Raw genomic sequence first — 12,558 nt, forward strand, 5'->3', positions numbered from 1 at the left:
CGAGGGTAATCCTAGAAGAAGGATCATCTTTGCTATGTTTCTTTTTTCAAAGCAGGGGGGAAAGATATTATAGGAGATAAAGACGAGGTGTTTGGAAAACAGGAGAAGTAGGTGAAAATTACCCTCATGTAGCTTTATTTTTCTCATTAAGGCTCCAGCTTTCCTTCTGTGTAATGTTTTCTATTTGATCAGTTTTTTTCCTCCCTTTGTTAAGTAAAAGATAATGAGGGAAGTGATTCTGAAGCAGAAGACCTGAATTTCAGGGAGACTTTGCCTTCATCAAGTCGGAAAAACACACCTAGATCAAAGGTAAGACTAGGATCTCTACTAATTTTGGCTAATAATCTAAATTGCTGACTATGCTCTCTGGGAAACAGATTCTATTTTGTTCTCACCAAAATGATATCTTAAGTCTTTGTCACTATAGTGTTGACAATGACAAAAATAGGAATTTGAAAGAGTGGAACTTTTTGCAAAGTTTCCAATGAATTGCATTTTCTAATGAAAATTCCTTTTAATGCTACTCTGGAAATTTTACTGGCACTTGTTTTGCATTACTAATGAAGATACAAAATAAATTCCATATGAAGTATGAAACACCTTTAGATGTATTGATTGTGGACTTTTTCGTTGTTTGAGATAGCATGATTGGGTGTCTCCCAACTATGGAAAAGTAGAGGGCTGTGAAAAGTCTGTGATAAAACCTCTTACTTCAACACATTCCCCCGTTTGTGGAGATAGTGCTAGGGTTGGAGCACAGAAAAAGGGAAATGCATTTTAGTCAGCTGGGTGCTTTGCATTTTTTTTCTTTTACCTAGTCAACTGGAACTTTGGAACTGCCATGATGATGCTGGCCTTGTGCTCCCTTCCTGTAAGTTAGAGCAGTAATGGGGATAAAGTCAGTACATAAACCAAATACTGCTACCACTTCCCCTGTTCAATTGCCACCTCCACCCCAAGTGAACAGGAGCGAAGCTTTTAAAAATGACATTATAACTTGGTTATTATCTCCTGTTCATTCCCTGTTATACTTAAGATGGCCATATCAGGGCTACCATCACATCTTTGGCTGGGATTCTCTGGCTGTTAGTGCTGTGTTGGGCTCTCAGCTCACTCTCGATACTTAACTCTGATCTCTGCTTCTCCTTGAAGCAGAGATGATTTGAAAGCTTCACAGAATGGCCCAAGTAGATTCTTTGTATAGTTTTATTTGACTTCTTCTAGAACTGAACATATTTTGTGATTTTGTTTATATTTTTACTTTTGAGTATTTTTTTTCTTGCTAAATTATAGCTTGGCCTATCTAGGATGAATTCTGATATGCTTTAAACTTTAAAGCTATATAATATTAGTGGATAATAACACTTAATACATAAAGATACCACTTATTTCTAATTTAAGTTAAAAAATTCATATAACTTAATTTCAATAATAATCCCAAAGTTATTTTTGTGTGTGAATGAGATTTGATCAGCCGATTCATGAGATGTGCTTGAGAAAATAGACGGCCAAGTATAGCAAGACAGTATCAGACAAGAAAGGAAGGAAATGTGTGTATATGGTGTTGGGGCACTGGCACTACAAGTTATCAAGACTGAAGTCTCTCCAGTGCAAACTTGGGCAGTGCAAGGTGGAGAAATACTTAGAATTAGGAGATTAGATGGTGCAAGTACTAAAGATAAATATGGTGGCAGGAATTTTATATTCACAGTAAACAAAACACGATAAACACTTATAAGAATCTCTTCTAGGCTGAAATGATAAATCTATTTTTTCTCAAATGAAGCTTTTTAAAAATTTAGTTTTGAAAAATCATTGGAGTAATTCAATATAAATAACTTCTATTTGCATAGTATTCTACACTTGACAGATTGGAAAATATTTAATACAGAGATACACAATGAAGTGATTTTCTAGGAGCAGACATTATACTATGTGATTGTGGCTATAATTCCATTACTGCAGATCCTTTTGTTCTTCTTTTAAATAGCTATAGAAATCATATTTCTTTTAAACCATATTTTTCTAAAACCAGGGCCATAATTTGTTTCCTTTCTTATGTCTGTAGGTTTCTGACAATAAGGTTAACTCAGAGAAGGTAAAACTTCCTCTTCAGAATTTCCCAGATAATGATTATGAGGATTTTTCTGAAGCACCTTCAGAAAGGTATAACTAATATGCTTATTTAGTGAGTTTTCTGTTTATGTTACTTATATTCATAGCTAGCCCTCTGCATGGAGACAGTGAATAATGGCCCTCAAATGTTTAATTTTTCAAGATACAGCTTTTTATAAACCTGATTTAGCTTTATTAGAAATACGTTTACGATCTCAGAAGTATGGTAATTAACACAAGAGAAAAGTATTCTTGAAGGATTTGATTTCTCTATCCTTCAGTGGTTACAGAGCTTCAAAGCTTTTGCAAATATGCCTGGAGTTTTTGAAGTGGTCAGTGTACTTGAGGTAGCATGAAGCTCTTGGTACATCACTAAATTTTATTAGAAATTTGATCTATTTTCAGAAAGAAAAGTATGCACTATAAACAATAGTATTGTTAGTATGGTGAATTTTGGTAGCACACACATATATAAATTTATTTGTTATACTTTAAATTCTGGAGTAAATGTGCAGATCTTGCAGGATTGTTACATAGGTGTACACGTGTTATGTGGTGGTTTGCTGCATACATTGCCCTGTCATCTACATTAGGTATTTCTCCTAGTGCTATCCCTCTCCAATCCTCTAATCCTCTGCTGTTCCTCCCCTAACCCCCCACCCCTTAGGCCCCAGCGTGTGATGTTCCCCTTCCTGTATCTGTGTGTTCTCATTGTTCAACACCCACTTATGAGTGAGAACTAAGAATGATGGTTTCCAATTTCATCCATGTTCCTGCAAGGGACATGAACTCATCCCCTTTTATGGCTGCAGAGTATTCCATGATATATATGTGTCACATTTTCTTTATCCAGTCTATCTTTGATGGGCATTTGGGTTGGTTCCAAGCCTTTGCTATTGTGAACAGTGCCACAATAAACATATGTGTGCATGTGTCTTTATAATAGAGTTATTTATAATCCTTTGGATATAGACCTAGTAATGGAATTGCTGGGTCAAATGGTATTTCTATTTCTAGATCCTTGAGGAATCACCACACTGTCTTCCACAATGGTTGAACTAATTTACACTCCTACCAACAGTGTAAAAGCATTCCTGTTTCTCCACATCCTCTCCAGGATCTGTTGTCTTCTAATTTTTTAATGATCCCCATTCCAAATGGCATGAGGTGGTATATCAATGTGGTTTTGATATGCATTTCTCTAATGACCAGTGATGAGCTTTTTTTCATGTTTGTTGGCTACATAAATGTCTTCTTTTGAAAAGTGTCTGTCCATATCCTTTGCCTACTTTTTGATGGGGTTGTTTTTGTTTCTTGTAAATCTGTTTTAGTTCTTTGCAGATTCTGGACATTAGCCCTTTGTCAGATAGGTAGATTGCAAATTTTTTTTTCCATTCTGTTGGTTGCTGTTCACTCTATCAATAGTTTCTCTTGCTGTGCAGAAGCTCTCAAGTTTAATTAGATCCCATTTGTTTATTTTGGCTTTTGTTGCCATTGCTTTTGGTGTTTCAGTTATAAAGTTCTTGCCCATGCCTATGTCCTGAATGGTATTGCCTAGGTTTTCCTCTAGAGTTTTTATAGTGTTAGGTCTCATGTTTAAATCTTTAATCCACATATATTTAAAAAATTTAAAGTACCCGAAGAAGAGCAAATTTAGGAAAATGAAAGAAACCTAATTTTTCATGCTAACAAAATATTCAAATTTAGGTGTTATAAGCAAAAACATCAGATGAGGAAACATTTTATTAAGCCATATTTCCTTGGAAATTTATCAGTAATATTAGCTATACTCTACGGAATAGCAATATATAAGAATGTGTATATTCTTTATGTTGTGTTTTTGTATGTGTATATGTATCAAATTTGTATGAACAACTTTAATTTGTTTATTTAATGCACTTCATTAAATAAACAAGTAATAGTAATTCCAAAGGCATTTTGAGATTCTGTGATATACTCAGCACTGTACACAAATACAAACTACTACATATTTCTTGCTCTTTAGTTCACAGTTTAATTAGGGAAACAGATATATAAAAGTCAAATTGAAGTACAATGTAGTAAATATTATTTTAGAGTTAAAATCCAAAGATAGTGGGTACAGAAGACTGAGAACTATGCATAAGGGAAGTTTCCCACAAGCTTCTTTGAAGAAGATATTTTAGTTGAATTTGGGATTTAATTAAATAGGGTGTAAAGGAGAAGAACATTTCAGGCAAGAGGAAGAAGTTTGAGCAAGGTAAGGAGTTGTGAAAATGTCTACTAATGGGGAGAAATATTAGGTGCCAAGAGTTGTAGGGCATGTGTGCCCTACCCTAAACTTACGTGTTGGATAAGGGGCTTTGATTTATCCTGATATTGGTTGGGCAGGTATAATTAAATGTGTATTTTAGGAAGAATTTTCTCAAAACATTGAAGATTAGATGCTTCAGTCAAATTAGGACTTTGCTAGGTAGGGTTGCAAATGAAAGTACAAGAGCCAAGTAGATAGTGTTAGCGAGTCAGTTGACTTTGGAGAGGTTGGAAAGGAAACAGAACGTGGGTATGGGTTAGCATTTGAAAAATCTGTTCATAATTAGTAGCTAGACAGAGTTTAAATTGTTTCCTATTTTTAAGATAGAGAAAATTGAGTATTTTTATGATATGAAAGAATGTGTAGATAGGGAGAGATTAATAGTATATTTAAGAAAATATAAGTCATAGTAAAGTACCTCAGAGGAGGCGGAAGGAATGGAATTAAGAACATAGAAGGATGAATTTTGAGTGGGCCGAAAGCAAGGAATATCAAAGATATTGATGAATCTAAATAAACGTTTAAAAAGATAAAGAATTTCTATTTTCTGGCTTGCATTTTCTAGAAGAAGCTAAATTTTTACTAAGGCAGAGTATTAAGATTAGGACTACAAGAGGATGGTGGCTTGGAATTAGCTGCCATGGAAGAGTGGTACAGGAAACCAACCAGGGACATGCTGGTGTTTTCCAAATGGCTCTCTGCCGATATTAGAAAGCCCAGCAACTCCAGTGCTTCCCTCCCACAGCCTAGGTAAAGGAGGGGAGAAGGTAAGGTGGATGGATCTGAGGTGGATCCATCCACAGAAGCTAAGGCAGATGGATCTGAGGTGACTAGTTTGCAAGGTAAAAGAAGTGGAGGAGATGGAGTTTATGATCAGACATTGGGATTATGGAATTATCTCAGAAGTTGGCCAGTTTCAGGTGATGACAATGGGAGTGGGTGGCTGGATTGAAATGGAAGTGAATGTCAATTAAATAATCAATAAAGATGATTAGAAAGTATTTCTGAAATGTACCTATTCTTTGAAACCATGGGCAAATTATACATTTCTTTTCTAGTGATGGAAATTCTAGCATGTGGACAGCCAGAGGCCACCTCAGAAGAGACAGGTGGAGCACTGAGGATGAGGAGGGTGCAGGGCCCTCACAGGCTGCCTCCCCTCTGCTTTCTGGTATGATGTCATCCTATTTTCTTGAAGAGGCTCTAATATATTACATATTTCTAATACAAGTGAAGGAAAAAGCTACGAAAGTCTTCAAAAAATGGGAAAATATGGTTTTCTAGGAGTTTCTTTTAAAAATAAAAAAATGCCCCACACTCCATATTCAAAATATTAAATTTCTGCCCTTTCTTCAAGTATTTTAACATATTAAATATGTCAGTTTTGTAAAATCCATGTTTTTAAAAGCTACGTATTTTATATATTTGAAATATAACCTGCTAACCAATTTCTTTTTAAAAAATTCATTGCACAATATATGCTCTATAAATAAAATAACATTTTTGGATTATAAATTATCATGTTTATAATGGGAAAAAATAAATATGTCTAACAAATTATAACACTAAAGAATATTTCAGAACTTTTTGTGTATATGTATTTACATGTATATAAATATAAAGGTAATTAGAACTATGAATATATACTTAATCTATATATGTATACATATGTATTCATAAAATTTGTGTTTGTTAACTTGGGAGATCACATGCACACTTCAGAAACCTTGGAGTTGGAGAGGATCTTAGAGGTCATCCATAGCCAACATCCCTTTAAATGTTGAAAACATCTCTCATGACTTCATATGAAAAATATCAAACCCAATTAAGACAATATCACATTATGCAATTATTAAAATGCAGATGTCATACAAAAATAGTTTATAAGACCATGCTTTTATAAAATGAGGCATAATTTTTAATTAAAACATGCTTAATTAAACTGAGGCATACACTAAAATTCATCCTTTTAGCATATGGTTCTGTGAGGTTTGACCAAGGTTTACCACCACAATCAAGGTATAGTACATTTCTATCTCCCCATAAATTTCTCTTGTAACTTTTTATAGTCCACTCTTAACCCAGTGCCTACCAACCAGTAATCTATTTTCATTCTCTTTTGGCTTTTTCAAGGCATTATATAAATGGAATCATAAATATGTAGACTTTTGAGCCCAACTTCTTAGCATAATTCTTTTGATGTTCATCTGTGTCATTGCATTTATCAATATTTAATTTCTTTTTTATTGAATAGTATTCCTTTCACCAGTTGAAGGACACTGAGTGGTTTCCAGATTTTGGCAATTATGGATAAAAGTACTATAGATAATCACAAACTTTGTGTAAACATAAGTTTTCATTACTTTAAGGTAAATACCTAGGAGTGGGATTTCTGGGTCATAAATGTGTCACAGACAAACTGTATTCCAAAGATGCTGTACTAGTATTGTTGGTGGCTTTTTTAACTTTTTTTTTCCTCCTACTGTTTTTACTCTTTGTATTTCAGTTAGGTAATTTCTGTCAACCTATCTTCAAGTCTACTGATTCCTTTCTTGGTCATGTTGAGTCTACTAATGAACCCATTGAAAGTATATAGTGTTTTTTATGTACAACATTTCCATTTGACATCTTCCTACAGAATCTGTCTCTGTTGCTAATGCATTTTGTCTGAATTTTTCATGAGAGCTTAAAGATGTTAATGACAGTTATTTAAAATTCCCTCTTGGATAACTCTGACAGATGGGTTGTTGCTGATATTTTTTTCCATGATTGCCTTGTTTTTTGACACTGGTTTCTGTTGTTGCAGCTGCTGCATCTTCCTTATGTGTCTGTGTATTTGATTGAGTGTTGGTACTGGATGTAGAAAAAAAGAGACTGAAGTAAATAGAATTTATGCCTAGAAATAGTCATGCCTATTCCTCTGCTATGCCATTTAGGACACGAACTGGATTTTGGTTTTGTGTTGCTGTCGTTTGGCTTAGACTTAGAATTGGCTTAGAATTCCTTAAGATTTAACTTGTGCGCAGGGTGGCAGCTGGGATGCTAAAGATTTTTTTTTTTTTTTTTGCCTTTCTATTTCATCCTCAGCTTTAGGCCTATGCTTGAGAAGGGCTCTCTCTCCTTTTGCCCATCTTCCAGCAGTAGACTGGTGCTTGCTTGCCTCAGGAAGGAGGACCGAGTCACTCTTTGTTGTCCTATTCCATTCTCGGCCTTGGGCAGGTCATCAGTGACGGGCTTGGTCAGTGATACTACCCCTTCTCATGGCATCCAGACTCTGCCTGATACCTTTGGCAAGTCCACGGTGGAGAAGGTTTCCTTCTTCATTTCGTGTAGCGATAGGAGGTTTGTAACAATAATGACATCAAATTCTGGGCTCAAGACTGTTTTCTGCACCTTCTCCAGGAATAGAGGGACTTTGTTTGCTCTTTTCCCAGCTGCAGTGGGTCTATACTTATACACAGCAGGGATTGTTGCTCCTCTTCCTTCAGTGTAAGACTTTTGTTCTGGGTAAATAGGTCTAAGTGGGGCTTTATGCATTTTCTACCATGACAGTAGCTCCCTTCCTCCAACCTTACCCTTCTGAGGGATTGGTTCTTCCCCTCTCCTGCTCAGCTCTCAGTCTTTCTTATGAGCAGCTGTTGGAGGTCTGTGAATTTGAGTCTGCAAATGTGTGCAGGTTCTCTTTGTGCCTATAGCTTTATGCTGTTCTCTACTGTCACAATGGCTCACATCCAGCCATCAGCAGTGCATTACATTGTATGTCTGAATACTTCTTTCCCATTTGTATAGTGCCTGGTATCTTTTTCTCCCTTGAACTGCCACAGGGAGCCAGTGTTCGTGTCCTGTCACTCCTTAGGAGAGTTCTTTCCTTAGATTTCAAACTACTTGGTTGACCTGCAATCTCAGCTCTCTGATGGATTCAATAAAATTTTGATTTAGTGTTTTTTTTCAACTTGTATGTATTGTTAGGGTGTAAGTGATACTCATACTAGCTTTCTATATTTAGGCAGACATGGAATTTTGAATATAAATATATTTTTAAAGTAAAATAACACATTCCTTTGCAAACAGGGACTACCATGTCTTAGCTGTTAGAGTAAGGCCAGTTCCTAGGGAAAACTAGATAGACACTGCTTTTTTCTTTCTCAGTACCCTCCTTTTCAGTTTCAGTTTAGGACTATGGTTAGGCTCCTCCTGGGGTCTCTTACTGAGGTCTATGCTGACACAGCATTAATGCCTAGAAAATATAAAGAACTGCTTATTTATAAGTAAAAGATAACCAAATAGAAAAATGGGCAAAATACATTAACAGGCATTTCACAGAAGAGAAAATATGAAAAAGTGATTCAACCTAATTTTGAATCAGGAGACTGAAAATTAAGTCATGGTGAAATAATAATTTACATTGACTAGATTGTTTCCATTTTTAAAAATGTGATAATAGTTGATATTGGTGAGTATGTGGCTTGATGGAAACCATTTTGGAAAATAATTTGGTATTTTTTTTAATGTGCACACACCTTATGTCCTAGCAATTTCCTTCCTGGTTATTTAGCTTAGAAAAACTCTTGACCTTTTGTACCAGAAGACATGCAAGAATGTCCCTACTGGGCTTGTTTATAATAGACTTCAACTACAAACAACTCAGGTATCTGTCAGCACTAGCATTTATGAATTAGATATTGTATTTTGTATAATGTGAAGATGAATAAACTCAGATGCAGTCTCAGCAAAAAAAAGATTTAAAACAAAATAATTTATATAAATTTGCAAAATATGCAAAACAGCATAAAGGGTAAATAAAACAAAAGGAATGATAGCACAATTCAGAATAGTTATTCCCTGAGGGAGGAGGACACAGAATGAAGCCTGGGAAGGGGCCACAGGAACATCAGGGGAAAGGCTAATGTTCTGTTTTAAATTGGGTATGTATCTTTTTCTTAAAGATATTTCACTTAACTATTATATTATACCTATTTATTATTTAATAAAAATTTAAAAGCCAAAATGAAAAAAATTAAATTATAAAGTTAAAATATACTAAAGTTTAATGAAAATCAATATAGGATTATATAGAGAAAAAGTTAATAATTTGCTCCCATCATCTTTAATCCTGATTCAAAGGCAACCAATATTAATAGTTTATCTATGAATACACAAGGATATAAAAACATTTTCTGTTTAAAGTTTAAATAAAAATTGATGTGTGCTTTACAACTCTATAACCTTAGTTTTTTTTTATTTAAACTATATCATGTACATAAAGATGTATTCTAACATGGGATTAATAGTTGTCTAACATTTCATTGTATGGAAATACCATAGTATATTTACCCATTCTCCAACTGACTTTTTCTGCAATATATATTTTTACATGTACTTCCTATGTACTGGTACTTTGATTTTGGTTAGATTCCCTAAAGTAGGATTGCTAAATCAAAGTTTATGTTCATTTTATATTTTAATGGACAATACCAGATTCCTTTCCAAAAGCTTAGAGAAATTTATTGTTACCCTAAGGTGTTTGGGGTGGTTCAATTTTCCCACCTTCTTGTTATCATTAGATAACCCATTTTCCAATTTTTGCTAATCTGATGGATTAAAAATAGCATCTCATTATTTAGATTTTCATTATCTTGATTGCTAGTAGGATCAAGTATCTTTTTTTTTTTTTTTTTAAGACAGAGTCTTGCTCTGTTGCCCAGGCTGGAGTGCAATAGCACAATGTTGGCTCATTGGAACCTCCACCTCCTGGGTTCAAACAACTCTCCTGCCTGAGCTCTTGAGTAGCTGGGACTACAGGCACATGTCATCATGCCTGGCTGATTTTTGTATTTTTAGTAGAGACAGGGTTTCACCATATTGGCCAGGCTGGTCTCGAACTCCTGACCTCATGATCCACCTGCCTTGGCCTCCCAAAGTGCTGGGATTACAGGTGTGAACCATCATGCCCAGCCAGGATCAAGTATCTTAATATGTGTTTATTAACTTCTTAGATTTGCATATTTATAAACTTTGTTCATTCTTTTCTTATTAATTTGTAGGCATCTTCACAAGTTGGAAATCTTAAGATGTTGTCTGTCTGAGAAATGTGCTATAAATTGTGACCCTCAATTCTATACCTTAAGAAAGGAGATCTTAATGAACGTTCTTAATTTCTAGAATGTTTAAGAAGGTCTTCTTTACAGGAAAAACATAACAAATATTCCTCTAAATTTTCTTCAGAATTTTTATTCATTTATTTTACTTAGATCACTAATTTATCTGCAGTTTATTGCTAAATATCGTAGGGGGATAGAAAACTGTATTTTTTTTATATGACTAGACAGTTATACCAGCACTATTCACTAAGTAAACCACATTTCCCAAATGAATTTATATATACTTTTATCACATATTGTTTCCAAAAATGTTTGATTTTTTTTTCTATTCTCTAAATTTTTTTACTAATTGACTTGTTTGTTCTTGTGGACATATTATATTATTCTGCTTTGAGTCTTAATCATTCTAAATATATCTGGAAAGGAAAATCCTCCCTCTAATTTCTTAAAAAAGTAAATTTTTGTAGCTATTTGGGCAAGTTTTTGCTACATTGAGCATTTTAAATTATTTTGTTCATTTCTGTGTAAACTCATTTGAAATTTAGATTGAGTGACATGCAGTTATATTCATTCAGGTAGGATTGGGGACTTGTGATTTTAATTTCTTTCTTCCACATATAGAATGAGGGGAGTCAGGTGATCAGCCACAGAGTATCTGAGCACAGAATAGCTGCCACCCCGTGTTCAACTTCCAGATCTGACATGAGAACCTCGCTTGTGCCCTATCTTAGCTGGAAACATTCAAGAAACAGAATTCTGGGAAATGTGGTCCAGCATAGCCATGTCGACATATTTATAAAGCTGTCAGAGTCCACCCTTTATCAGCCTGGCACCCATACACATCCTTCTAAATGTTGCTTAATATCCAAATAAAGACAACCTTATGCTTGCATCTACAGTGATAAAACTAATCAGTGAGGAAGGATCCAAGATGGCTGATCACTAACAGCTCAGGATTGTAGCTCCCAGTGAAAGCGCAGAGAATGAGAGGACGCCACACTTTCAGATGAATTTTCGTCGCTCATGGACCAGAAGATTCCCAGTGGAGGAGCCCCATGGGTTACCAGCGCTACTCTTGTGGCCGGCGCAGCGGTTTTGCTGGCGCTTCGGCGTGGCAGCTCTTCATGCAGAGTAAACGGGACTAGTTCCCCTTCTGACTGATGTTTGGAGCTCCAGGAAGGCAGAGCCACTTATTACGGACTCAAAAAGAAAGCCAGACCAGAGATTCCCGGGCAGAAGAGCACCATCAGTCTTATTGCTGCTGTTTTGGCCAGTGCAGTGGGTTGCTCAGATTCCAGTGCTGGGAATCAATAAACTGGACGTCGGCTCAGAAACCTAATTGTAAAGACGACAGATGGATAAATTTATAACAAAGGGAAGAAATCAGTCTAAAAAGGCTGAGAATACCCAAAATCAGAACCGTTCTTCCTCTACAGGGGATTGCAGTTCCTCATCAGCAACGGAACAAGCCCTGATGGAAAAGGACTGTGTTCCATTATCTGAAGTAGGCTTCAGAAGGTGGATGATAAGAAACTTCTGGGAGTTAAAAGAAATTGTTCTGACCCAATGTAAAACTAAGAACTTTGAAAAAAGGTTTGACAAAATGCTAATAAGACTAGACAATATAGAGAGGAATATAAATGAACTAACGGAGTTGAAAAACACAACATGAGAACTTAGCAAAATATGCACGAGTTTGAATAGCCGAATTGATCAAGCAGAAGAAAGGATATCAGAGGTCGAAGACCAACTAAATGAAATAAAATGAGAAGACAAGAATAGAGAAAAAAGGATAAAAAGAAATGAACGAAGTCTCCAAACAATGTGGGACTATGTACCTGAATGTGACGAAGAGAATGAATCCAAGCTGGAAAATACTCTTCAGGATATTATTCAGGAAAACTTTCCCAATCTAGCAAAGCAGGACAATATTCAACCCCTGGTAATACAGAGAACACCACAAAGATATTCCCCAAGAAGAGCAACCCCAAGGCACATAATCGTCAGATTCACCAGGGTTGAAATGAAGGAGAAAATACTAAGGGCAGC

General features: G+C 35.5%; 1 protein-coding gene across 36 annotated transcripts in view; it reads left to right on the forward strand.

Annotated features, from left to right (window-relative positions):
• PTPN20 (protein tyrosine phosphatase non-receptor type 20) overlaps positions 1 to 12,558 on the forward strand; it is a 103,820-nt gene that overhangs the window by 32,062 nt on the left and 59,200 nt on the right. For 33 of the 36 annotated variants that reach the window (XM_035267763.2, XM_054242865.2, XM_035267757.3 and 30 more), the window contains 3 exons: positions 215 to 309; positions 2,069 to 2,166; positions 5,467 to 5,579. The exons of 2 other annotated variants lie outside the window; for them this stretch is intronic. In XM_035267763.2, coding sequence (XP_035123654.1) covers positions 215 to 309; positions 2,069 to 2,166; positions 5,467 to 5,579 — 306 coding nt within the window. Of the gene's footprint in view, positions 1 to 214; positions 310 to 2,068; positions 2,167 to 5,466; positions 5,580 to 12,558 lie in introns of those variants that run through there. One more of the 36 variants, XM_035267766.2, reaches the window with a different exon arrangement.

This window comes from Callithrix jacchus, chromosome 12 (genome assembly GCF_049354715.1).
Source record: "Callithrix jacchus isolate 240 chromosome 12, calJac240_pri, whole genome shotgun sequence".
Taxonomy (NCBI): Eukaryota; Metazoa; Chordata; class Mammalia; order Primates; family Cebidae; genus Callithrix; species Callithrix jacchus.